Source organism: Molothrus aeneus, chromosome 8 (assembly GCF_037042795.1).
Source record: "Molothrus aeneus isolate 106 chromosome 8, BPBGC_Maene_1.0, whole genome shotgun sequence".
NCBI classification, from domain to species: domain Eukaryota; kingdom Metazoa; phylum Chordata; class Aves; order Passeriformes; family Icteridae; genus Molothrus; species Molothrus aeneus.
The window spans coordinates 28,380,719-28,408,422 of record NC_089653.1 but is presented as its reverse complement, the minus strand read 5'-3'; the positions used below and the strand labels follow the sequence as shown (position 1 = coordinate 28,408,422).

General features: G+C 40.3%; 1 protein-coding gene across 2 annotated transcripts; it reads right to left on the bottom strand.

The window, feature by feature from the left end:
* TRUB1 (TruB pseudouridine synthase family member 1) lies at positions 1–27,129 on the bottom strand. Of its 2 annotated transcripts, none has more exons than XM_066554394.1 (8): positions 26,958–27,129; positions 25,221–25,313; positions 21,907–21,962; positions 8,732–8,813; positions 4,406–4,478; positions 3,067–3,212; positions 1,923–1,979; positions 1–537 (listed from the first exon to the last, which is right to left on the bottom strand). In XM_066554394.1, the coding sequence occupies exons 1-8, from the start codon at positions 27,097–27,099 to the stop codon at positions 323–325; spliced, it is 864 nt and encodes a 287-aa protein (XP_066410491.1). In that variant the 5' UTR covers positions 27,100–27,129; the 3' UTR covers positions 1–322. The 2 variants fall into 2 exon arrangements, with proteins under 2 accessions (XP_066410491.1, XP_066410492.1); XM_066554395.1 differs by having other exon boundaries at positions 3,073–3,212.
* Positions 27,130–27,704: the final 575 nt, after the last annotated feature.

The window sequence follows — 27,704 nt, the reverse complement described above, 5'->3', positions numbered from 1 at the left end:
TTTATCGGACATTATTTTATATAATTTTTTTATTGATGAATTCTTAACAGCAGCCATCTTGCACCCTGAAAGTTCTTTAAAAGTCTATAAAAATTTGGCATCAGTTACAGTGTGCAAGAAGGAAAGTAAACAATCAAGAAACACTTAGCACTGAATATTTTCAGTGCACATTCTAACCCCAGGAAACAAAAGAACCATTTCTCTTCTGTTGCAGTTTGTCACCTTCCCAGCAGAGACTTGTAGATTTACACAGGAGGCGAGACAATCCCAATCCAATCTTAAAACATCTCAATCATCCAGTCTTTTTCCTTGATCCAACTTATCACTTATCCTCACAGATCACAGCAGTTTCACCAGGATGCTCTGTCTTCAATTTTTTCCGAGCTGGCTCTCCCAGGAGCAGGGCTGTGCAGCGCTCCAAGGACTGAGCAATTTCATCAATTGTCCACTTGTCCTCGTGCAGGGCGTGTTCCTCCAGCGTGAACGGCCCCTGCCTGGTGCGCGTCAGCTCCTGCACCGAGGCACAGGTGGAGAGCTCTGCAGCAAAGGAGGAAACAGGGATTGGACTAAGCACATGGATGAACTTTAGAAGTGTAACCACTTCCAGCTCACTTAAAATGTATTTTTGTATGTATGCCTTTTACATAATTCTGCTTTGTTTGACAAGGAAGGTCATGAAGATTCATCACTCATTTGTATCTTCTTAAATTTGACCCAAGGATGTCCTTTGATTTCAATAACTGTCCAGTGTAGCAAAGAGTTCAGAATCTGACAGAAAGCTGTCAAGAGTTTTCCTAGATTTAGATCAGAATGGAAAGTGAGGAAAAAATGTTGTAAGATGTAAGCAGAACATTCTGCATTCTCAAGTGACCTTGAACTATTTTTCTACACATTTTGAGGCCTTAGCACCTCTTGCCTTCAAGAGGTATTTTTAACATTTTTATTCTGTGCTGCCTACTGGGATAACAGAAACTAAGATAAGGTAAAATAAAAAAATATATACAAATGCTCTCCTATGTTAAATAAATACCAGCAGGACATAATTGCATATCAAGAAGCTATAAAACATAACAGCAAGAAGCACTGACTTGTAAGCACACAGGTACACTAAAATATTCTCTCCCATCCTTTCTGATGCAGGAAGGTTTTTATTTCATTTTCAATTTTTGAAAAGAAGCCAGCCATGGACAGACTTTATCTTGGTTTTCATTAATGGGCTAAACATAAGCCAGTATGCTCAGAAGGCAGTAACAGAAACTTGGACTTGCCTAAGCACAAATAACAACATTGAAATTCATAAGGTTATCCCACATTCCTTGCCTTCCTACAAATGTATCATTTAAAAAAAAAAAAAGAAGTTAGAAATGGATTATCTATTCTCCATCATGCAGTTTGATAGATACAGAGCACAAGACAAATAACCCTGTGGGAAAGCAAAACTATTCACTGTTCAGGCAGAGGAGAAAGAAAACACTCGAAAAATCATCACCAGTGTGGAAGTCTTTCCAGCAGATAGGGTTTATTATGTGCATGGTAATGTTCTGTGCAATCTGTTTTCAAAATGTGATGAATAATGTTTAAAAAGACAGTATCTTTCTTCTTCTCATCCTTAATCTGAGTTAGCTTTAACACATGAAAGAGAGGGGAAAAAACATCCCCCCCCTTGCCTTGCATTATCTTGCTCAGTGCTATTGCTTGCTCCATTTTTATCAGCTCGCCCCCAAGGTCCCTGGCAATTATTTAGCCATCATTCCCCCATGCCCCTAAGGAAATTACCTGAGTATATAAAAACAAGTGATAGCACTACAGTTCTGCAAAATAACACACAGGTCTAGTTACTTGAGATATACAGAAAGACAAATTTTTTCCATAAACACACACTTGTTCCTTACATTGTCATGCAGGTTTTTTTTCATGCCTACCTTTGCCAATGTCATTGACCAGGCTCCTGACATAAAAGCCACCACCACATTCAACATCTGGAATGTTAAAAGTGACATGGTAAATTGCCAGTGCCACGTGAAATCCACATAGAAGCCATGCCTCCACATAAATGTAAAAATGTGCTAAGCAAACAACCCAGTGATAAAATATTTATAGGATGCAACATCAATTATTCATCCTGGAACATATGTGAGGGTGAAATTGCTAAGCTAGACAGGAGGGAAAGCAAATAAAATGGCAACTGTACTAACTCACCAGAATTTAAGAACCTGCTATGGTATGTTAAGAAATGTTTCAGTCCTATTCATTTTAAACATTTCATGTTGATTCCATATTTCTAATGATGAAAGCAAGTTATTTCAAGTATAGCCTAAACTGACTGTCAGTGCTGCAGACAGGCAGCTCCATTAAAATTTTAAAATTCACCTTTAACTTTCCCTGCTCTCTCAGCCCTTCCCTTCCCCCTCTGCCAGTGATCAGCTCCTTGTCACCCAACCATAAAGGGCTGAAGTCACACAGCACTGAGCTCTGTCACTCATACCTGCTCATCATAAAACATCTGGTCCATCACAGGACTGGGGATAAACTGGGCAGACAGATCAATTCAAGGCATCATCCTGACCTTACAGTACCATTAAACATTTACAAGAGTATTTTCTGGTTTATTTATTAATATGCTTCTTAATGTACTACCCAAGTTTCTTGATGAATGACAGAAGGAAGGATAAGAACCTGCCTCCTCAACAAGAAAGGGGTCTGACAATAACTGAAACTGGTCCTGAGAGAGATGCCAGCAGGTCTGGGAATCTGTGTGAAAGAATGGCAAAGTGAAGTAAGCAGACCTGAGAGAGGAATGAGCTGGAGGTTGCAAAATCATGGAGAGATGCAAATAATCCCCTGACCAGTCTCTCAGAATTTTGCCTCACTGAGAGATTAGATATAATCAGCTTAACTTAAACCAAAACACGGTGCTTTTAATACAAAGTGAAAGTCTCTGCACATGGGCTCACACCAAAATAAGTAGCTGAGTGAAATGAAACCCATTTCACTCTGTTAGTCCCATTCTGAGTGTAAATAAACATTAACAAGCTGGGAGCATTGCTCTATGTAATAATCTTTGACCTTTACCCAGCGTGAACAGTGGTGGCTGGAACTGCTGGAGAGAAAGGCTGTACACTCTCACTGGCCGAGCAGGCTTTGCTTCCACTGCTTCCCCTCTCTTCATCAGAGTTGAAAGCCTTTCTCCATCCTTCTTCAAAGCAGAATAGCTGATCAGACAGAGCATGAAAACGTGTGTCATATGGCTGTAATGGAACAGGCTTCCCATTCTCCAGATCCTGGTAATATTGTACTAGGGTAGCACACGTTTTACAACTCTCCAAGCACTCACAAAAACCCACAAAAACCCAGCGAGTGCTGCTGAAATCTCTTGGACACCGAATCATCCTATTTACCAGTAGCTACATAAACCAGAAAACAAGAGATGGCCTTGTATTTCTCTCTTGCTGTATGGATTTAAAAGCATTTTATCACTCACTTTGCAGTTCATGAAATAAAAGGGTTTCTATAAGGGTTACAACACTTGCAGCTGCCTCTAGCATGCCGTGCTCAGGAGTGAGCAGGGCATCCTCTGTTTCACTGTTATATTGAGCTGAGCACTGGGAGTCACTCAGGCAACTCCTGTAATTCTACATTGCCCCTTTCCTTGTCCCACACCAGCGTCTTTCCTGAACAGCAGCTGCCACATTCTAGGATGTTTAGGGAACCACTACAGAAGCACAGAGACTGGTTTCACTGATTACATGGAACTTTATCCAAAGCTCCAACTTTGGTCATGACAGAATGATGACCATAAAAAAATCCAAAAGGATCTTGCTCGCAATATTAGAGGGCAATTTGAAACAGGTGACGTGAAGCAGAACACGTGGGGCATTACTGACCTTACAGGGCTCCCACTGGAACCACAGTAAGTGACACATGGCAAATGCAAAGGAAAGCAGGCTAGCTTAAACCACCATAAAAGCCATCTGTCACAAGCTAAGTCATGCACACTGCCAGCTACTATGGCTCACCTGACCAGATGAAATTTGCTAAGCTACAGAAGCTCAGTCATTAATCACTCATTCATACTCTTAAGTTTTCAAAAAACTAATTCAAAGTCATTTAAGACACTTCCACAGAGATGTCAGTGAGATTGGAAGACAGAAGACAAGCCCTACAAAGCTGTTTAAGACTTTGGCTACTTTACATTTACCCGAAACACCCGCAGACTCCAGGTCACCATTTGTGCTGGATCTTCAAATGGGCATGACCTGCACTTGCAAATGTTAAACTCCTGACTGCCTGGCCTCTATCCTCTTGTCAAAATGTGTCTTAATACTTCTGAGAGAGCTGACCTCTGTTGGCAAGTCCTGACAGCCAAACACAACTGTCAAGGGTGAGTGAGTATCATGGAACTTACAGTGGGGGAACTTGCATGATGTCCCCTGTGAACTTCTGCAGAACATTTTCAAGATCTCCTTTTGTCACCTGGTCTGTGGAAAGAAAACAGTCAGTATCTTAGTATTGATTATTCACATGGCACTAATGGCATCAATCACATTCTGCAAGCAGACACAACTGAGAGTTCCCTCTCTTCAGAATTTAGATGGGGTGAAAAACACCAAGGAAAAGAGATAAAAACCAGATTGTAGACAGGAATGTGAATTATCACAAAAGGAGTGGAACAAACTGTCCAAAGTGATCAGGACAATCTGGATACTTTCAGAAGGGCACAAATCCTCCCTAATGTTTTCTTTTGTAATTCCCCTCTCTTAAGGCTGCAAACTCATCTTTCTTGGAAACTATATAAAAGCTACAACATTTGGAATATTCTTATTTTTTAGAAAAGCACCAAAAGGAATAAAATGCTCATCTAACCTTGGGAACTTCTCTCTAAGAGAACCTAACTGCAGGGAAAAATACAACAGATTATTAGAGAACAAAACCACTGGTGTAGAAAAAGACTTTATCTGAAACAACACATCAAAATTTCCCTGTCAAACAAGTAACCTGCAAATGTACTCTGGGGTATAGTTATATATTAAGGCAATTTTACTAACAAAATTCTGTAAAAGAAAGACAGCTGGTTTAGGTAATGTACTTTCTTTTAAGAGTACACATAGACATCTGTCCCACTTTTATTGGAAGACTATAACCTAAGTAGCTGATTGCACTGGTCTTCTGAAGTTCTATTCAACAGAAATTACATTCATCCCTAATTGTTTTAGAGAGTGCAAACATAAGATCTGCAATCACAATGCACTTCAGTGCATTTCTACTGTCTAGGGTTTGACTAGTCCTGCTTCTCTTAAATAATATTTAATTAGTATCATCCCTGCTAAGTCAACAGCATTCTGGAACATAAACCAACCAAATTTATTTTTCAAGCCTTTGTTGTATTTTGAAACAGATATTTCCTTGCAAACATTAAAAGCCAGATGTACTTCATGCTGTAAGTAAAAAAGATGAGATTTCTTTTCACAGCAGCTCTGGGAGATGATCCTGTGCTTCCTCACTTCTATAAAGCACACTCTGCAGCCTCAATGGCCCAAGCAGCTGTCCCAAGATGTGTTATTAACAGCAAGGTTGCAAAGCACAAGGCACAAAACTCCAAGATGCTGAGAGAGACCAATTTACATCAGAATACAGGCTAGGAACAACAAAATCAACTGTACAATAACCCTGAATCTTCTGGAGAGTTTCTTACACTGCTATTTCAATCTTGTTTCTATTTAGCAACATATCACAATAAAACTACATGGTGGAAAGTCAGCATGACCTGGCCCCATGACAGTGATCCTTTTTGTGAACCCCAGGCTGCTTCAGGTTAAAATTCAGTATTTAAGAAGTAAGCATAAGTGCACCTTGGAGTTCTCCTCCCAATCTTCACCCCATGAACTGCATTTGTGGCTAAGGCATTTAATGAGACACCTGAGTTCAGTTCTGGCTCTGATCTCATATTCCCTTGACTGAGAGGTTACATGTGGCCTCTGAGGAAGTCACCCATGATACAGGCAAGCTCTGTCTCAGGAGAAAAAAAAAAAAAAACCCCATGTGAAGAATGATGCATTAAGCCATTAACAAACAAGAGTTGTGTCATGTGTTATCAAAATAAATATTTACAGATGCATTTGCTAAGATCTGGTGTGCTTTTGAGCACTGGTGAGCACTGTTGACTATTGACTAATTTTCCTGCTACAAAGGAAGGAAAATAAAGTTACCAAACCAAAAGGTGCCATTTTGCCACAACCTCAAAAAGCCTTCACTGAAGGGTGATTTTGCCCTGTGCTTGTTAACAAACTACTCCAAAAGAGAACACAAGAATTATCCATGACAGTGTACCAAAAGTTCAGCAAATGACCTCAATTCAGTCCGACCCAGCACAAATTATTTGAAAACAGACAAGCAGAATCCTGAAAGGCCTATACTTTTCAAATTATTCAGGTAGCTCTATTAAACATATATTTCAGCATAATCATCAGAGACCTGAGAAAAGTCTCATTAATTTTGTTCTCCATGTCTGGATATAGCCCGTAGGCAGCTGGGAGGAAGTGGCTTTCAGAACGTACATTCCTGTACACAGTTACAAATATTAAAAAAGGGCTACCAACATTAATGTGCTCAAAAAAGCATCTGAGGAATACTAAATGCTGCTTGCTTCCAAAGTCAGCATCTGACAGCCTGGCAGCAGTATGAAACTTTAACCTCATTTCATATGGAAATGCAAACTCCTTGTCTGGTAAGAAACAAAAAGCTCTGAGAAGTTCAGAAGGGGTTAAAAGCAAGGAGCTCTCTTCAGCACATCCTGACATTGTGACTAACTGTACAGTTTGCTTCTTAAGCTGCTGTCTAGGGACACTTTGAGGACTAAAATGTAACACTTCCTTACAGTTAATATAGCTGGCAACTTTCTGCAGGCACTTTGCTCTTATGTTCCAATGAAGTCACTCAAGAATTGTTTTATACATTTTACAAACTGGTTTAGTGCCCTTTCCCTGCACTAAGGCCCAATCCTGGATGATGTTGGCACTGCAGGATTTATATTCCTTTGCTCTGCTTCTCCAAGGATCCTTGTAGGTGTCAAAAGAAGACTGAAATTCAACTCAAATATCTCGATTGCCTTTTCTTAGAGTACCTGTCAGGGTTAGAAATTAGGGACAGTGGGCCAAAGACAGTATCCTGCAGAAAACCAAATTGTTTTGGAGAAGACACTGGAAAAGATGAGGAATACAAAACATGTAGGTACCATGGAGAGCAATAAAGGAGTATCCATGCTCTTCTCTTTCTGAAGAAATCACATCTGACTGATTTGCACCAACATGGAAAGCAACTGAGACCAATGTCACGAGCATTTCTTTCAGCCATCACTTTAGGCAAAAGGAAACTGCAGCCCAAACAGCACTGCCTCAGCAATGCCAATGCTGCTCTTCATCAGACCATGTGATGAACTGGATCATCCAACTAATCTCAGTTTAAAATGTCAAGCAACTCAAAAAAAGGGATGTTTTCAAGCCAAATCAGTTCCCCAAGTACACAGCCTAACAGAAAGGTGGTGCACAGAGAGCACACACACACCACAACAGAGGTGGGAACTGCTGTAACAGGAGCTGCCAGGGAGAGAAACACACACAAAAACAACTAAATTCTGTCTGCAGTAAACAGCACAAAATGAAAAAAGCAGTATTAGTGCTTCAAAAAATGGATTTTTATACAGATAAATACCAAGAAAGTGAATCATCACTTCATTCAAGCACCGTGAGGTATTGGCAACTCTAACACCATGTGGATGCTCAGGCCTCCAGAAGCTTAGACACTTAGAGCTTGATCCTGAAGCATAAATAAATGATCCAACATCTCTGAATAACACTGCCTAGTAATTAACACTATTTAGAATATGGACAAGAAACTATGCTTGCCTGCCTCATGAGAAAAGGAAAACTGCAAAAGAAAGGAGATTGGAAGTGAGAAATGAAATCCAGGCTTTTCATCACACCACTAAAAAAGATTATTTACTTCATGTACCTATTACCAGAATATCAGACGTGTAGAGTTGCTAAGCAACTGGTTACCTATTATTTTTTAATTTCTTTCCCCAGGGTTGTGAAAGAACTAATAACAAATACATTTACTGTGTTACTTCACTGTTTCTAAGATGCCCAGCAAAGCCAGAGTCAGGATGAGTTCTGAAGCTTTATACCCTTGCCCTGTGCTCTGTCGGTCAGAAAATTTCATTTATTGAAGATGTAAGCAAGACCGAGATCTGGAAGATAGCCCTATGTAGAATGTAGTTTATGCCATCCTCATTAAATGTTAAGCAGTCTATAGGTGAAATGGTGTCCTAGAGGGAAGATCCAAGTACTTTATTCCTCCACTGGCCTTAAAGGGTTTTAAAAGAGGACTCCTGGGACTACACTGTGAGAGAGGAAAATGTTACTGGACACAGCACGTCATTTGTCAGCCTGTCAAAGATTTAAAATGACACAGTCCTGCCCAATTCTATTTCCTCCCTCCTAATCTAATGCCTGGTTTGTTTTTTTTTTTCCAGCAGAAATGAACACTTGTGTTGGACATAATTGCATGAAGCTGGTTTGAATTATATGAGCACTGAAGTTGAAAATGAAATAATCTTAGTTTAATTTCACATTTAAACTTAATTCAGAGTCCCAAACATCTCTTCTGCTTTCCTAGGACAGAAACCACTTATGCCTTCAAATTACATTGAGTGTATAGATACATTTATGCTTACCATAAGGTTTTTCTTCAGTGACTTTTCCTGTAGCATCTAATGTATCAGTAGCCTTGCCCAGCATTCCAATGGCAGTGTACTTCTGGGAAGGAATAAGAGAGATTACTGAGTCAAGTCTTCAAGGTTATTTCTTAGCAGTTTTTGCTTATTTTTTTAAGATAAAGACTGCAACTACCAATTGCTTCAATTCAGAACAGGAAGAATACTGCCTAAGTGGTGAATCCAGCACCTCTGGGTAAGCAGAAGTCAAGATGAAAAAACATGGAATCAAACAAAAAGTAAATCCTGTGTTATGTGTGCCTGTGATTTCAGTTTTAGAAACCCAAGGAAGAAGCAACATGGAATCTAATTTTTACTATAAATGCATCAATACCACAAAGAAAATAATAGGGTAGTAACATCAAAGTCTCTGTGGGGTGTCATGTCACAGCTGAAGCCAGGCACAGAAGAGTACCTTCCACAGACAATTTTTCTGTTCCTCTGCACACTAAAAAAAAAAAGAAAAAAAAAAAAAAGAAAAAAAAAAAAAAAGACCTTCACTTGTGAGAGCAAAACACCCACTGCCAAGACAAAGCAATGGCTCTGCCATGAAATGCAGGAATTTGCAGCAGCCTGAAGCTGCAGTTTTGAACTCCTGGGATCTGGTAAGGACCTTGTGACCAGCACAAGGAGTTCAAGGTCATTGAGTAACATTTCTGTTCATTTTGAGTTCTCTGAATATTTGTTTCAGGGTTCTTCTCTAAAAAATTCTTCAGTGTGTCTGTAGTTTGCAAGAAGGAATCAATCTGACTCCAGGTCAGCAGCTCTTGTCCTTACATTTCACCTGATGCCCTCCTTTCCCACGTTTTCACCCTAAGAACTGCCATGCTCTGAGCATACAGCACAACCTGCTGAAGCTGACAGAGGCTCCCCCTGCACCAGCTACTCCATGACTTGTCACAAGGCTGTCAGCACACCAAGTGACCATGTCACTCTGTAACATGAGTCTGAGTCTAGTTTAGGGATACCATCAGTGGTTGGACCCATTGCCTATCCCATTCCAGTCACCTCAACTTCCCTATGGTAAGACCAGAAGATTTCAAACAAAGCCTGGGAGAGAAAAATTGAAATGTTCTGCTATTCCTTAGTAAGGTTCCTGTGAACTTACTCCCACCTGAACTAATACAAATCTGAGGATGCATCTTTTAGAAGCTGGCTGACCAAACTCCACTGGAACACATCCAAACAGGCATAAGCACTAACATTTTACTGTGAGAAGCAATGCATCCTGCTTCATGTACTTGCAAAGTACAAACAAGCTCAAGTAATAGCAGTGTAGGCATATAAATCACACCCACACCACTGGACTAGTAAGACATGCCTTGATTTTGTTCCATGTGACAACCTGCCACTTCAATGTATTTCTTCAAGCAACTGCTGCAAAATGGAAGCAGCAGATATAGTCAGACAAAAGGCAGCAGAGTGCAGACTTTAACATAAAAATAACTGTATTCTTTGCTTACTTCATGTGCTGGGTTAGGCTGGGAATACAGAGAATTTTCTTCATAGCAGCTGGTAGGAGACTATGCTTTGGATTTATGCTGAAAACAGTGCTGATAACACAGATGTTTCCATTACACTTATTAAACTGCCTTTATCACATCCTATGAGCTTCACCTTTTTTCTGATTCTGTCCCCATCCCACTCCAAGGAGTGAGCAAACAGCTGTGGGGTGTTTTAGCTGCCTGCCAGATTCAACCACAACACCACACTCGGGCTACGTTTTCCCTAAATATTGCAGATGTCTGATAACTCTGCAAAATTTGGTATTTTACAATAAAATTCATCAAGTTAACACACTTCTGGAATGCATGAAAGAATAAATGAAAGAAAGAATGGATGAATGCTGCTCCACAACAAATATTTAAATAAACTTTAAGGTATATTATCTTTTACTACTATATTAGCTGTTAGGACCATAAAATTGACTGCTTCCTGAGACATTTAATGATCTGGTTCTGAACATTTAATTGCACTGCCAGAAATACACTATTCAGCACCTAACCTAGAGGTTAATAAAAACACGTGAGCAGATCATCATTATACTAAGCAAGATGAATGACCTTAGCAGTTCAGTAAAATTCTAAATCTGAAAATTTAAAAAGTCTCACTCTGTCTTCTGATGTTTCCAAATCAAAATACTCATACTACTTCAGTTTAAAAATTCTTTCTTTTCCTTTAATTCTGGTTTTGGTTATCTTGCTTTAGGCTATCTGTTACAATAACATGTTGTATTTGATCTGCCAGCAACAGAGAGACAATGTTCTCATCTGTTAATATGTAAACATGAATGGCATGAACAATACAATCCAAATCTCAATATTTCCCTTTTAATTTCTGCAAAAAGAGCAAAAGGGTTTACAGTTTGTAAAAAGAATGTCCTTAAATGTTAGTCACAAATCCTCATTCCTTACAGGAGCCTTTAAAGAGTCACAAAATACTCAAGCCAGAAATGCAATAATCCATAAAGGAGGCTGAAAACAGGGTAGGAAATTAAGCATTACAGCTGGTTTATGATCAGTCTCTGGAGTGCCCTTGGCTACCTACAATTATATATCATAATTCTTACTTGCCACTGGATAAGGTTTACTTCCTCCCCTTTGATAGGGTGCAAAACCTGGAGGTTGTAGGAGAAAATACGAGTCCAGAATTATTTGTGTCAAAATTCAGCATTAACACTCTTTACACTCTCACTCACGCTGCCCTCAGAAGCACCAATGGATTCTGAGTCATTTAATAAGTGTTCAGTGACCTTTTCTCACCTGTGTTGGCAATCATTTATTTCTTCCAGTTTTATGAAATACATCTAGGGGCATTCTCCCTGTACTCTCAAATTACAAATCACTGCAGAAACACAGACAGAAACTGCTCACAACACTCTGCCTTCAACCCACTCAACCCAAAACAAAAAAAGCAAGGTAGTAGGTGTTGCAGGCAGTGGCAAAGCCTGACAAGTGCAGACTGTGACAGAAAGCACCCCTAAATTGCAGCTCCTCACCCTGCCAGCCCACAGCCCCTACATCCTTGCCCTCTACTCAACTCAAGAGGTCAGGACCCAAATCATTTAAAGATTGAAAGCAGCATCTCAACTTCCCTACGGACTGCACAACATGCAATTGCAGCACATTAAAAGCTGAGATCCAGCGTTCCCAGTCACGACTTCCAAGTGCTGCAGCATTAATTCCAACACAGAAAGCTGGGCTGGTCCCAAAGCAGAGCCTCACAAGTGCACAACAGCACCCTGAGGACAAACAGACCTTTCCAAAACTATCCTGCAGCAGGGAATGGCTGTACCTCTCAGCCAATCAGAAAACCACTTTATTGAAAAAAAGAAAACCATTATGGCAAGTGAAACAAAAGGCAGCAAAGTGACCAGAAGCCCTTGAGTATAAGCAGCTCCACCATTCACAGCAGTGAGAAGAAAGCCTTAAGGAGATGCTTTACAGTGACAATCCACTGCACCCTGTCAATGCTAATGCACAAACTCTGTAACACAGACTGGGGGATGTGCTGGCTGCAACCCCAGCAAGACCAGACACACACTGAAAGGCTTGGGTGGTTGTGCATGTGCACCATATCCATGACCAGAAAGAAATACACCATAAAAAGCCAGCACTGGATAAAAAAATAGGATTTCAGGAATCTATAGGAAACAAATTACAAACCTCTAATAAATCTCACAGGTCTTGGGAAGAGGAATTTTGTTTTAGTGTCACAACCACAGGGCACAGTCAACATTCTCACAAATAACAAACCATATGTTTACCATAATATTTTTAGTAAGAGGGTAGCTATAATTTGGCTTTTTTATTTTCATAGCCAGTTTCAGAGAAATGCTTAGACTAGCACAGAAAGAGAAAGAATATCCATAAAAAAGAGAGAGAATAAAGGCAAGACTTTATCAGCATGCATATTTAAGTGGGAAAGAGGAGGAGGAGAAGGAGGAAGAATCCCCTCCCATTTCAGGGGCTGCACAGGCAGCAGAGCTTTCAGCTGCACAACCCCACCCAGGGGGGCTCCAGGAGGCTGAAGCCCCTGGGCTGACTGCCAGGCATGTCTGCCCCACTTATCAGTGCAAATGCCAGACAGACCAGGCAACAGAGCTTCTCAGTTTTAACTGTTGAGACATCAAGGTTTTATTTGGAAAGAAGCCAGAGACTGGAAATCTAAATTATAATGTGTTTTAAAGGCTTTTTCATACATGGAGAAGCAACACTTTAGAAGAGCTAGACAGAAACACAAGTAATTACAAAACAAGGTCACCAGTAGCTGTCAGGAAGATTTTAAGATGGCTGCCACTACAAGAATTTCCCAGGCAAGCAAGCTCTCTGGAAGAGGCAGTTCATAAGAGTTCATCCAAGGATGAACTCTTTTCAACTCTTTTCTAATCACAGCAGCAACTGAACACAGAAGTGTAAAAGAAAAATAAATAAATTAAGGCTACAATCCCCTGTGCAAGAGACTGAAAGCTGGGAAAGAGAAGTCATATTCAAGAGAAACAGAAATTCAATTTATGTAAACTGATGTCTGCGTGTGGTTAACAAGTTTGAACATAAACAAACATAAAACAAGTGCTCTAGAGAACCTGATGGAAATCAGGGGGAGCACACAGCAGGCAAGCACTGATCAGAATTAGTGCTCCTGTGCCAAAACCATTTGCTCTGCACTTACAGATTCGTAGACTTAGGCCACTGAGATAGTGAAGAGGCCTTAAACTCTCAGTTTTAATGACATTCAGTTTGTGTTCAATGATTTCTAAAGCACAAATAAACAGTTCTGGATTTAATATTTACAGAACTTATTTTGCTGTTTGTATAACATTAGCAGCTACCAGTGGTTTCCAGTATGCTAATCATCCACCAAAGTGGAGAAGTGCATGAGGTAGACAAATAAGCTGGAAAAAACCCCAAGGGTTGCCATAGTTTCAATTATTTTCCAAAACAAAGCACTCTCACTAAGCAGATTCCAATATATTAAAAGCACAGAGCCCTAATCTCTTAAAAGCAGGTTGCACAGAGGGCAAAATAAAGACTGCAGGATGAGGGAGGAGTTTCATGTTTTACAATAGAGTAAACTCAAAATTATCAAACACCAAGCATGACCTTTTGATATACATAAACATTTACAACTTCTCTACCATTCATTTTTTTCTCCTAAAAGAAAAAGCTGACTTTGTGCTAAGCCTGCACTAAATTGCATTTAGTGCTGGATGCTGTAATTGCACTGTCACTGCTGAAGAACTATCTGATCTTTACTTTGTGGACTAACAGGATTTTCTGATCTCTTATGTCAGCTTATTTTAAGGAGTTCAAACATTATGGGATGACTAGACTTTCCATGAGAAGGAAGGACCAGAACCCCCTCTAACAGGAACCCAACAGAAGATACTTTGCCTGTAGCTCGGAGAAGCTTTAAGGTGTTAGCAAAAAACTGTATCAAATTTATATTTAGGAGTCAAAAGGAGTGCAGGAAAGGGGGCAGGTGAGAGAACAGTGCCAGCAGTTACAGGAACACTGCATCACCTGAGACAGCACCAGGCCACACATCACCTACAAACACAGAGCAGGCTCACAACATGCAAGAGGGGACGCAGGTTAATGTGCAAAGGTGGCTGTTTGAAACCAGTGTCTTTATGCAAACCCTTCTGGCAACTGCTCTCTGTGGAAACCTCCCTCACTCATCAAAATGTCTCATGTTGGCTCTTAAATGTCATCCTCAGCTTTAGTACCTTTATACTATTATATTTAGTTCCCATCGTTCTAGTACCCATATCACAGATAAAACAAAATAAAGAAAGATGACCTCCAAATTTTCCTGGGAAACAGAGTTTTAAGGAAATACATAATTCTCTGTCCAGAAATAGAGGACAGTCCTGCCATAAGGGTAAGACTTTATAGCTACATACAAAATCACAGATAAAACTGAATGCATGAAAGTCTTTGGCTGAGTTCAGAAGCATTGATAAGGCCAATATGCAGCAAATTTTAAAAGGCAGTGCTAAGAGCATCTCCAAATTACTAGAAATGAACACTAGAGAAAACAGTGTAGAATGGCTAATCTAAACTGGTTACCAATCTTTTTATTTTCTGTTATTTTTGTGAAGAATGAGAAAAAAGCCTTGCCATGTTGCAGTCTTGATTTTATTAATGAATCCAAGCTAGAACTGCACATGAAGCACAGTCATATGCACAATTATAGAAAGGTCAAGACAGAAGAAAGCACCACTGACCTCGTGAATGGAAGAACAGGAAAATCACACCAGAATATGCTCTTAAAATATTCAGCATTTGGGGAGGAAAGAGCAGCACAATAGGTGCAGTCTCCTCAAGATTTTCAACAGTTTAAAAAAGAGTGTGAATATTAATAGAGCATGAAGCTGAGCTATTAATAGATTAGGCCTCTGGGGTGGGCATAAAAGAGACTTGAGCACTACACAGCATGTTCAGCCAGCTTACTAACAGTATTACTGCAGTAATAGGATGTATCTATGCTATTCAACAGCTTCTTCTTCTACAACTTTGTTTCAGAGATATTGGGCAGGGCAGAAAAGACAAGATATTAAAATCAGCCCCTTCTCCTATGATTTGTTACCAAAAAAAGCAGGTTAAAAAAATGTATCATATGTTTTGCAGTAATGGGTAATTGAAGATGTTGACAGTGTGTAAGGCCATTCCATCCCTAACATTTCAGCCCTTCCCAATTCCTGCATCCCCCACTGTGCAGGCTTAGCATTCTCTCAGTGCAACTTCTTTTGTGCAGACACTACTTCAAGTTTTGCTAACACCTTCTACGCATTTTCAAAATCATCAAAACCAACTTCATTCATGCATTTTCCCAGCCTTCCTTCTTGTAAGCATTTTCCTTTTGACAAAATAAGGAAGACAATCACATTGTCTTCAATGTGATTTCAAAAACTGACACTGATCTAATATATGCAGGCATTTGGGGAACAAGAAATTCATTGTCAATAATGTAAAATAACACAAAAGACAGAAACCAGTGCCAAGTTTGCATACACAACAATGGGTCTCTGAACAAATCTCCTCTGCTCTAGAGAGCTCATGGAGTTATAGTACAAAGTTCTGGTTCTGCAAAAACCTTCTCAGGTGCCAGTAGTGGTTAAAAAACCCCACCAAACTATTACAGCAATTCCTAGATGTAGCTGGTAAAGGCTACAGACATTAAGTAGGACAAGTTATTGTTAATAATTATTAATAATATTTAATAGACATCTTTGCACTGAGTTGTGCAAACATATGAAGAAGTATTCTTGAATGTTTGCACAATAATAACAAATACCAGAACAGAAATGTCAAGACTTCTCTGTCCTATACCTATATTTCAGGAATGTAATATACTTCTTCAAAACAGTAACTAAATGGGTGAAATTAAGCAACCAGTATGTGTCAGGAAGAATTCACCTAGCCAGTCTACAAGGGCTGAAACATATCCATCTGCCCATGGGTCAACATCTCTCATAAAACAGTAACTCCATCTCTAATCTGCCAGTCCTGCTCCTCAAGGAAAACCCATAAAACATCTTTCAAAACAAGCCTAGGAACTAAAATTCATAACTCCACTGGGTTCAAAAAAACCTATGGATTCTAACAGAGATATTGGATTTCAGGCACACTGTGGTGTTATCTCACATTAACCCCTCCATGTGCCACAACATATCATTTACCAGGCTCTCTCCTTCCCCTAGAAAGGATGATAACCTTATCATCTCCTTCTTCCCTCCTCAACCTCTCTTGTAAGAAAACAATAATTTCTTTGGGCTTGAGCAAAGGCAAAATAGTAACATTTTGTGTAGCTACAATCCATTTTCTTTAAATGAGCAAGTCACATTCTGCATTTTATTTGTTACCTCTCCCATCTCACTACAAAAAGAAATTCAGTCAGACCCTTGGTTATTCTGGATGGGATACCATGAACAAAGAGGTGTGAGAAGGTAAACCTGTGGCATAAACCAGAGAGTCAAAAATGACAAGGTGCTGCAGATGAAAAATTTCTGAGGGAAAAGGTTAAAGAGCAAATAAACAAAAAAAGACAAATACTATAATTTGAAAGCAAAAGCAGATGAACATAAGCATGGTGGATTTGAAGAATCATCAAGCTAGCAGTAAGTCCTCCTTGCCTTGTGCCTGGGAGATTGGCTGGTCCATTGTGAACAAACCCTTGCTGCCCAACTCAGGAAATAAAAGTGTTTTCTTAATGTGTTTTATTAAAGCAGGTAATAAAATGTAGCCTATCTTTGTGGAGCAGTCTTGGGATATTACCTATATAACTGCTTGCCCACACAGAACTGTTTGTAAACCATACACACAAGCATTACCTACTTTTTATTTCAGAAGTGGTCTAAAAGATACCTATTCCACTAAGCTCTAAACAAATCTGAAATATGATTAGTTTTAAAATCTATGGCTTCTATTTTAGATCTGAGAGAGGGCTTGCATATCCAAACACCTAGTTTTCTGTACCATAACAATTAGTCTAATAAAATTATTACCTCTTCCCAAAAATCCTGTCCTTCCAAGACAATGTTAAAAATATCAGAATCTGAAAAAGAAAACAGGACATATCCCTATGCACTATATAAATAAGTGGGTTTGGTTTCACCAACTCCAAAAGAAAGCACAACGAAGGGCAGAGCTCAGCTGGTGATAGTCTAGAGACATTTTTAAGACTAAAAGTAAGAGCACACACCACCAAGAGGATCCTTTGAAAGGAAAGTCAACTCAATTTTCTTGCACTTGCAACTCAAAAATGAACTGGAGCACAAACACTGAAATACACTAAAAAGAAAAAGCAACAAACCAGCACAGTAAGGCTATTTAAAATGAAAATTAGAATTTCAAAAGAAATAGCACTTACACCATCATGGTGTGCATGTCAATGTGCAAACACACAAATGTTGGCAGAAGAATAGAGGTCTCAGAGATGCCGAGTTCTTATAAGCCTCCTGAAAACAGACAGATAGAGGAAATAAATCTATTGCAGCTTCTACTAAGAAGGGTCCAGAGGGAGCCCCACTGAATTACTGATACCAAAAAGTCCACATGGGGCTTTGGTGTCTAACGAGCTGTAAACAAACGAAGTCACAAGCAAAGGCTTCATTAGTTTTGCTGCTTGTAGAACCACTGGATGTGCTTTCTGATGTGTTATTAATTCATTGGACTCACTGCCAAAAGATGCAAGCAAAGGACTTAATTAAAAAAAAAAGAATTCATGGAGAAAGCCTTAAGTATGAGAAGTTAAGGGATAATAAGTAAAAGCTTGATTTTAGGGCAGTAAGTTAATCACAGGAGTTAAAGAAATAACCTTATTTATGGACACTTTGTTCTGCAGGATCTGATGCCACCCCTCCAGGGAAACAATTTTGCAATACACAGGCTCTAATCCCAGACTCACACTGCAAAAATGTCTCAGAAATTCTGCTAGGTGATTTGAACCAACTCCTGCTCAGACAAGCCCTCTCTCACAGCATGCAAGTGTGACTGGCAAGATTTAAAACCTAATCACTGATCTAGCACTCATTTTCTATCCAGGATTCACAAGAACACAAATTTTAACTATTATATGAAATGAAAGTTGTCACATATCAGGTCACAGATGTATCTTCATTCTGCCTATAATCTCTTCTTCCTTTTCTAGGCTTTGAGAACACTTGGAGCTTGGGTTTTACTCTACCCAGAGGTTTGGGTTTTTTTTTTTTTTGGAGAGATTCATTCTGGAGAAGCCACAACTTTTGAGACTAAATTTTCTATTTTAATCAGTCATTGTCCAAGCTTGTGCCACCACCACAAAGTACTCAGGGAATTTCCTTCACACTGAGCACTTGGGGAGGGATTTTGTATGTGGACCATGACAATAAGTTGCATCCTCAGATAAAACCAATATACTCCAAGCTTTCCACTCATGGAAAGGCAAGGGCTGCAAGGACACTTTGATGGATGGTGAAGATCTTCATTCACACTATGACTAAAACACTCTTAAGCTGAACCCAGGTGCTATGTCACTGTAAAATAAGCAAATTAAGCATAGAACTGAAGTCTGAAAGTTTCAGTTATTCATAAAGGCTCAATGTGTTGGGAGACATCTCCTCCCCATGGAAAGTATTAGATAAATGAAGAATTTCATTGCTTAGTGCTTCTCATTTTTTGTTCTCTGATTAGCCCATGATTATTTCCCTCATTGCTTCTATGTAACAGCACATTCTCACAGATGAGACATTTTAAATGGGACTGCCACTTTGGAAACTGTGCTTCCATTTTCTAAACCATTTCCTCCCAGAAAAACCACATTTCTGCATTGTCTTTGAGACAGACAAGTCATACCTAGGACTGAATTGTTCAGAAGCAATTTATCATAATAAATATTGGTCTACCCCCATCATGTTAATTTTACTGGTGAAGCACGAGATTTTTTTCTCATTCTACTCTATTTTGCCAACATGGTAAAAAAACCAAATATTTAAAAATCTTGAAGTGCAAAACGTCCAAACAAGACCAAGTGCAAGTCCCAGAACAAGAAGAAAAAGTGATTCTCCCATGGAACATCTGTTAAATGTTCAGTATTTAAATTCCAGATCCAAGAGCATTCAGCTTCTCCCTCTTACTTGGAACATTTGAAACAACAAAAAGCAAACAAACAAATGCTAAGCCAGCTTGTACATATTTTTATTTCTAGACAAATATTAAGAATTCAATGAGAAATCTGGAACACTAAGCAGGTATTGCCCTTGGCTGTACATTTCTGTTTGTCTTGAGTTAATTCCTAAGGAGGTCAAACCATGAAGAACTCATTTTACACATCAAGAGTAAATCTCTTTGCAGAACATGTGTGAGTTGCACACCAAGGGATAATGCTCAGAGCTGCCACACTGAGTCAGGAAAGTTTCACACAATGTTTGGGAAAAAGTCAGAGCCAGTCCAACTCCTGGCAGAGTCACCATATGGAGTTTACTGCAGTACCATACATTTTGGCCACTCCACATAGCTCTGCTGCCAGCAATGATAGACTGAACTGTTTCTTTACAACTGCATTCCTAGAAGCAAACAGTAAATCCTGGCCAGAGAGGGTCAGACAGCTCCTCTGAATCTTTATAATAACAACAGGAACAAAAGAAAAACATCACATTTCAACAAACACTTCAGCATCCAAAATAGTGGAAAAAAATTAAAGAAGAGTATAAATTCTAAGCACATGGCATGGAAAGCAAAAATATACTCAAACCTATTTAGTCACGAATGTATCTCTTGATTCATTATGACTTGTCAGTGTGGTCAAAAAACCCAACAGGCAGACATCTGTGAGAGATCCTTCAACCTTAAGCCTCAGACATTACTGCATGCCTAATTTATTGAAGTACAAATAGAAAATAGGAAGGCAAAGACAGGAAATAATAAATGCTGCAGATTCCATACTTGGCATGGATGTCAGGTACCTCATACAGGAACAGCTGCAGTGGAAGAGCTGCTGAGCTCTGAGAAGATCCATCTTTGCTCACTGAAGCAAGTGCCCAGAGCCATGTAAGGCCAGGGATGGATCTGCCTGGGGTGGCTCACCAGGCTGCCCCACTGCACACTGTCCCCTCCCTTGTCCCTCAGGAGGGGCTCTAAGCCCCTGTGAGCCACCTGGGAACCAGGTTTGGCTGGATAACCCTGTTATGGGCTACAGGACTTCACAGTGAAGTTGTCAAGGAACCTGAGCATACCCTCTTCTGCCAAAAAGGCTGCAAGTACTTCATCCACCACAGCTGTTTCCACTGTGAACCTCAGCTTAAGAGCTAATTCAACTGCCTTACATGTTTTTAAATCAACAGTTTACACATTTAGCTGTGATGACTTAATTTAGCTGAAGTAAATCTATGATTTCTTTTAAAGTTCTTTCAAAGGAGGTGTCAGGTGGTAATTGTTCACATTTCCAGTGTAAGTCCAGCTGTTTACTGCACATTGCAAAACACAGATGCCTCTGAAATGCACTCATGTAAACCAGATGCAAACCCATTACAGCCAGAACAGAGACTGGCACTGCCTACCTTGAGTTTGGGATCAGACTCTACAGCTATGTCCTTTTATCCTTGTTGTTTTCTGTTATCCTGGTTGCTTTCTTTTCTGTCAAATTATTTGCCTCTGAGTTAAACTGAAGACTGTCAAACAAATTCTACCTTTAAGCTATCAGCTCAGCAGCTGTAACAGATCTTAAGTGACCAGACTAGAAGAGAATGGGAAAATGGCAGAACATAATGCATTATTGACTTTTCCTGCATTTAAGATGAAATTTGGAAGGTTTAATTGATTTCTACATCTGTCACTCTTATCTAAACTTCTCATGTAAAAATAATGGCTAAACTCACAGGATTTGACTTGTGAGGACAGAATCAACACTGGGACATTAATCTTGGGAGTACTTGCACTTTTTTTGTGTATGTAACACCTACAGTCTGAGGGGTCACCAAAGTAAAATTAACACAGTAAAATTAATCAAAACCAGCAATGAACAAAATTTCTAACTGTCAAGGCTCTGGTCTGCATTCTCTCCTGCAGCCATGGGGCTTTTGCTACCTTTGGCTTCTCACATGTGTCTGTTTTTGGGTTTGTAGAGCATCCCTCTACAGCACCAGCAATGCAATCCAAAACACTCTAAATTCTAAGAAGTGCCTCTTTAGGCCTCATGGTTTTTAAGAAGACAGAAAAGAAACAAACACCATCTGTTACTTCAAGCTAAATAACAATGAAGTTATCTACACATAAGGAAAATTACCAAAAATTGAACTGTCATCCACAACTACATCCCCAAAACATCAGTTTCAGTGACATCTTCATTAGTTTTTCTTTCTTTTTTTTTTAGTACACTAAATAGTATAGAAATCTTCCTTTAAAATGGTAATTTGGTATTTATTAACACTTCTTAGAAAACTGAGACAAACAAAGTTTTTTAAATAACCATTCTGGACATGAAAGTCTGACTAACACATTTCTGACTAACTGCAAAAAGGAGCTGAAGTGTACATCTGAGCTAAATATGCAGCATGGCTGACATATTTGCATGTTTGTTCAGCTCTTCACTGACAGAAAAAAAGAAAACCAGCAAACAAAACCCCCTGCTAATACAAGATATTTTGCATTCCTTACCTTGGAACCTGCCAACATAGTCCCCAGCATTTTTGTTCCTTTTCCAATACCAACGACTGCAAAGAGAGAAGAAGAAATGCTACTTCAAAACAGCCCTGCAGTTCCCTTTTTCAACACCATTCAATACTAAATATTATGCTAGTCAGAAATTCAGCCTTTCATGCTCTGTTAGCATATGAAGAGAGTCAACACTTTTTTGAGAAAGCATCTCTGATGTTCAAACAACACAGAAGTAGTGAAAGGAAAAAAAGTCTAAAGCAAAAGATAAATAACCTTCATCTATTGTTAAAATACTTTAATTCAACTGCTACATTTATTTATCTTTTAATCACCAAAGAAATGAAGAGTGCTATTAACATTGCCTCTGGTTTGATGAAGGTTATGGCTCACCAGTAATGAATGAACCCTTCACAGTAACCAAATAGTCCTTTTAAAGGTTGACAGTGACCAAGAGTAATACAGCCAAGACACCATCACAGAATTGTTTATCAGACTTGCAGGAAGAAAGTAAAATAATCAAAAGGTCCAACTGCCTCTTACTGTGCATGTACAGATCACAGTTATTTCAATCTTAACATCAGTATTCTAAAAAACAGCATCAGTCAGCTTTTCATAAAAGAAAGACAGAAAAAGAGCTCTATTTTATATTTTACTTTAAAGCTTTTTACAAGATGCTTGCCTTTAAAATGCTTTCCTATTGATTTTTCCACATACAGCAATCCGAAGAAAATTTTAGAAGGAAATTAGTTTTGTGTACAACTCATAGAATGTGTAACAGCTTATGTACTTTATTTTAATAAAACCAGAGGAATGAAGGGAGCTTTCAGGAAATCAGCTTCATGTTAATCAAGAGCCAGGATGGAAAACATCAAACTGAAAATGAACTTCGAAAAAAAAATTTTTTTACTTGTATTCTAATGCGTCTCAGTTTTTATGCTCTGAGACCCATTAGATTCCTCCTTGTTCTCATTACCACTCCTCTTATTCCTGAGGGTTTTCAGTCACACATGTGCTTGTGCTCTCATGCATCTTCAGTTCAACCTGTTCCTGTTATTTGCCAGATAGGAAAGAGCTGCAAGAAGGCTGAGAAAAGGAGATAAGCACACAGATAAGACTTTCTAACCAAGCACGTTTCTTGCAACACGATGACATAACTGAACATAACTTCAACAGCTGAGCTGAAATTTGCTGGAGAGTGTCAAGAGAATCAATGGAATAATTTTAAAGAGACACTGAATGCTTTTGTGAACAAGATACTAACAATCTTCTCCATTAATCATCAGCTTATGGAGAATGTGTTATTGAACAGTGACATAAACCCCACATGAGAGACTACACTGAATGTAGAAAGATTTAACTGAATTTTTATTTTTTTATACTTCTTCATGTTTTCTTCTACTGTGGAAGCATAATTCATTACTGCCATATAAAAAAAACCAAACAAAATTCTCATTACACGCCAAGAAACAGCAAGCTGGAACCACAGCCCTAGAATAACACCAGAAGAAGATATTCACCAAGACCTGACCTTGCCTTTCTCTCACATGTCATAGATCACTGACCTCTGCCTCCAAAGCCCTTCCTCGTCTACATTTGCTGTCAGTAAGAGAAGAAATATAAAAGTATATTTTCTGATAAAGACCACTGCTCACCTGGCACACTAAGCAGGACTCTGTATCAATTAATTCCCAGGAAAAATTTACAGACATGCAGTTCATAAAACCTGGGAAACAGCAGTACAGATCATGAAGGGTATTCAGAAAATTTAATACTTCTGTCATGCTCCTGTCCATGAGGAAGGAAAGCTTCCTGCTCCACCACTCCATCCTGAAAAGCAGCACACATATTCTGAATAACTTGTTTCTCTTGTATCCTTCCCTCTCTCCTCATTACCTTACCTGAACACACAAGAAATCTGGGCACATTCCCTTTCCCACTCCTCTCCAGTTTTGTCCCTTCCAATGTAGCTACCATTGATTTTTTTCCTGTATGTTTTGTATGGCAGTGGAATGAAAGATCCCATGCATTTTTTCAATCCATCCACAGCTAATTAAGGTGATGTGCTTCTCTATCTACACCAAGCACATCAAGCCCAAACACTTTTTGTCATGCCACAGAAGCAGGCTTTGGAGACTGCTGGGTATCAGAGCAGCTGGAGAAGCAATTAAAAAAGCACAAGTGATTTTGCTTTTCCTATGGATCAATGCTGTTGACTTTGCACAATGAGAAGCAGCATGCTCAAAGGGAACACCTGTGTAAAAGGAAAATGTCTGCTTCAGGAATGCACACTGAATTCTCTAGTGAGCAGCCACAGAGTACAGGAAATTCAAACCAAACCAGGCAGTGCTCCATTCTGACCCAAGAATGTCACATTCTGCCAGGTTCACAAATGACAATTACCAGCTACAGACCTCTAGCAACACTTGTAGCAACCAACCTCCCCTTGAAACTGAATTCTTCCTGAGAGGAGTCACTCATGAAAACTCAGAGCATTCACTTTCAGGGTATACTCAAAGTTGTAGCTGTTTATTTTCAACAGCAAAAATGTATTGCTGTTATTTCTCCAAGCCAAGGAGAGCTACAAGGTTATGATCTGAGCAAGCTGTAGTCTCCATGTTACTTATCAATAAAACTGCTGGTGACAAAGTATGATGTGGGACCAATCACACCCACAGCTGAGGTTTTAACAGCAGCAATTGACACATCCTGTTCTTTACAAAACAAAAAAAATTCAATACATGGATTGCTATCAAAATTAAAATTTAAAAAAAATATCTTTAAAGATTCTTCTTTATGAAGACAGGACAGGTACCCAAGTTTTTCTGTGCTGAGCTTCAAAAAAGCAGCAGCTGAATTGTTCTTATACATCTTTTTTTTGGTAAGTATTAGCAGCCCTAAAATCTCCCTCAAAATCCCACAATAGCATTACTTTGAGACAAAATAATTCAACAGATTATGATGACTATAAATCCCCAGCTTAAGTTAAAAAAGCCATCAATTTCTCAGGTGCTTTACAATTCATTACACAAGAGTTTGTATTTTACCACATGCAATAACCCAGAAATTAATTGAGGATTTGGAAGAGAGGAGAGAAGGCAGGGAGGAAGAATACTGCCTTCTGTTAAGAAACATGTTACATGCATGTAGAAGTACATGCACAGGAAATTTAACCTAGAGCATTCTTCCACTGTAATCAGTCCTTCCCCCAGAACCTGCCATGTGTATCCCAAATTGTTCCTCCACCTGACTTCATGCAGGCATGAAAATGTCTCCTGAAATCACATTTTGATGACTATAATTATGTTTTTCATTACCCAGAACTCCTGTGGCTGCGCTGTCCAAAGTTCCTCCATGTCCAATTTTCAAAACCTGATTTCTTTTGTTCCCTTTTGTTTGCACACCAGCTTCTGCAAATAGAAATTAAAAGGAAGCATTATAAAATAACCTCAGAATGTAGGAAAAATGGCACACATTTCCAGACTGCTAAAGAAAATAAAAATCAAATATTTAAACTATTAATTAGCAGTGTAGAAATTACTGTACTGCTGAAGACCAATGATTCATTTAGATTTACTCCTGTAAAGGTATTTGCAAGGTATTTTCACTTACATGCTAAAGAAGTCCCACACACCATTACAAACAGATTTTTGGAAAGTACCGGTAGCAAACCTGTGAAGTTCCATTAACAAAGCATGGAAGAACCAGCAGCAGAGTTCCCAAAACATCTACTACACACAAATTTTATGCTATATAATTTGAGCCAATTCTTCATGTATTTACTGCCTTATACTGGGACGTGTTCATTTGCATATTCACAGCCCTATGGCAACTCTGCAGTGGACTGAACTTATTCACTGCTGCTTTCAAGCTGTCAGTGTCCCAACCCAGCAAACTTCTTATACAGCTGGTGACCCCAGGGATTTTGCAGAGTCCAATAACCCTTCCCATATTTATTAGTATTAAATATGACAACTGGTCTAAGCTCCTTTATCCATATCTATTATCTCTCCATTCAGGGAACCTGATTCTTCCTGCCTACACTACAGTTCACTACAGAGTAAATCAGGCTAAGCACTCACTAGTCTGAAAGTATGTTCTCACTTCATCAGCAAGTGCCCAAAAGCCCAGACTAGATGATCAATTCTCCATACCCATTATAAAAAAAAATCTAGGCCACAGTCGCTCACACCTTTGCAATGATCTCACTTTTCTTTTTTCCTTAATATCTGACTGCTCAGAAAGAGCAGTTTCTGCAGACTTTGTCCAGGACTCCCAAACTTTTTGAAACACTATGGTTTTCCCTCCTTTGGCAATATATTTTAATGGCAATAGGCAGGGGGACCGCAGCAGAACATCCTGCCGGTGCTGTGCTGCAGAGATGCTGCTGGCACCGTTCTGTCAGATGGGCACACGCTGTCCCTGGGACCCTGCCCCAGCTCTGCAAGCAGCCCGGGACCCCCTGCACTGTGCCCCGCAGGACTGGAGCTCCCTGCTGGGCCAAACCTCATCGCCATCCAGCCTCAGGGCTCCGTCCTGCTGTACCCTGGGCGGCAGCAGGGGCCTGCCACAAGCGGCGTGTGGTGAACGTGGTGTGACAGCTCACCGAGCAGTGTGACCAACGCTGCCTGCCTGGGACAGTCTTTCCTTAAAGGCCTCCAAGGACACAACTCCACCACGTCCCTGCGCCACCCATCCCAATGCCTAATCGCGCTTTCTGTGAATAAACTCCTCCTAATGTCCAACCTGAACCTCCCCTGGCGCAGCGTGCCCAGGAACGGCTCCATTCTCCAAGGTGGGCCATGCCATGGCTGTGAACTACTACCAAAACAAACAAACGAAAAACGCACAAAGAGAAACTAAACCCCGCTTGCTCCGGTTTCCTGAGCGCTGAGCAGAGGGTGGAGTGGTTTGCCGAGTGAAGCGGTTTGCCGGGAGTTGTAGCTCCCGCTCCCCAAGGACCGCACACACCCGGCCCCATCCCACCGCCGCGCCGGGCAGGGCGCGCCTGGCCCGCACTCTCCGGAGCTGGCGGCCCGGCCGCCGCCGCTCACCTGCCAGCAGCCTCTCCTTGAGCAGGTTGAGCACGGCGGCCGAGGTGGGTCCCTTGGGCTTGCAGACGGCGAAGAGCCCGCTGAGCGAGAAGAGCTTGTCGGCCGCGCGGCCCAGCGCGCCGCCGCCCGCCTCCCCCGCCATGCAGCCGGCAACGCGCCCGCCCGGGGCCGCCGGGAGCCGCGGCCGCGCGGGCGGGACTCGAGGGAGGAGCCGTGAGGGAGAGCTTTAAGGTCGCTTGGAGAGTCGCCGACGAGGGCATCGGCGGATGTTTAATGTGAAAGCGAAACTAAAATCGTTGCTAAAATCTAAAATCAATAAATCTAAAATCTAAACCAAAAAGCAACCCCAAAATTATCTGGGGGCGGCTCCACCAGACACAGAGCGATTTGCAGGCGTCGCTGGGGAAGTTCCCTGACCAGTGTGTTGCCGTACCTTCCATGCCCAAATGGAAAGAATTGTATTCTGACAGGACAAGAGGACACAGTTTCAAGCTGAGCCAGGGATGGTTTAGTTTGGGTGTTAGGAAGAATTTCTTTGTAGAAAGGGTGATTAGACACTGGAACAGACAGCGCAGGAAGGTGGTGGAGTCACCGTCCCTGAGGTGTTAAGGAGAAGCTGGATGTGGCACTCAGTGCCACGGTCTGGTTGACACAGTGATGTTCTGTCACAGGTTGGACTCGATGATCTCCAAGGCCTTTTCCAACCTAATTGATTCGGTGATATTCTGCTGACTGGTTGCTGTGTCC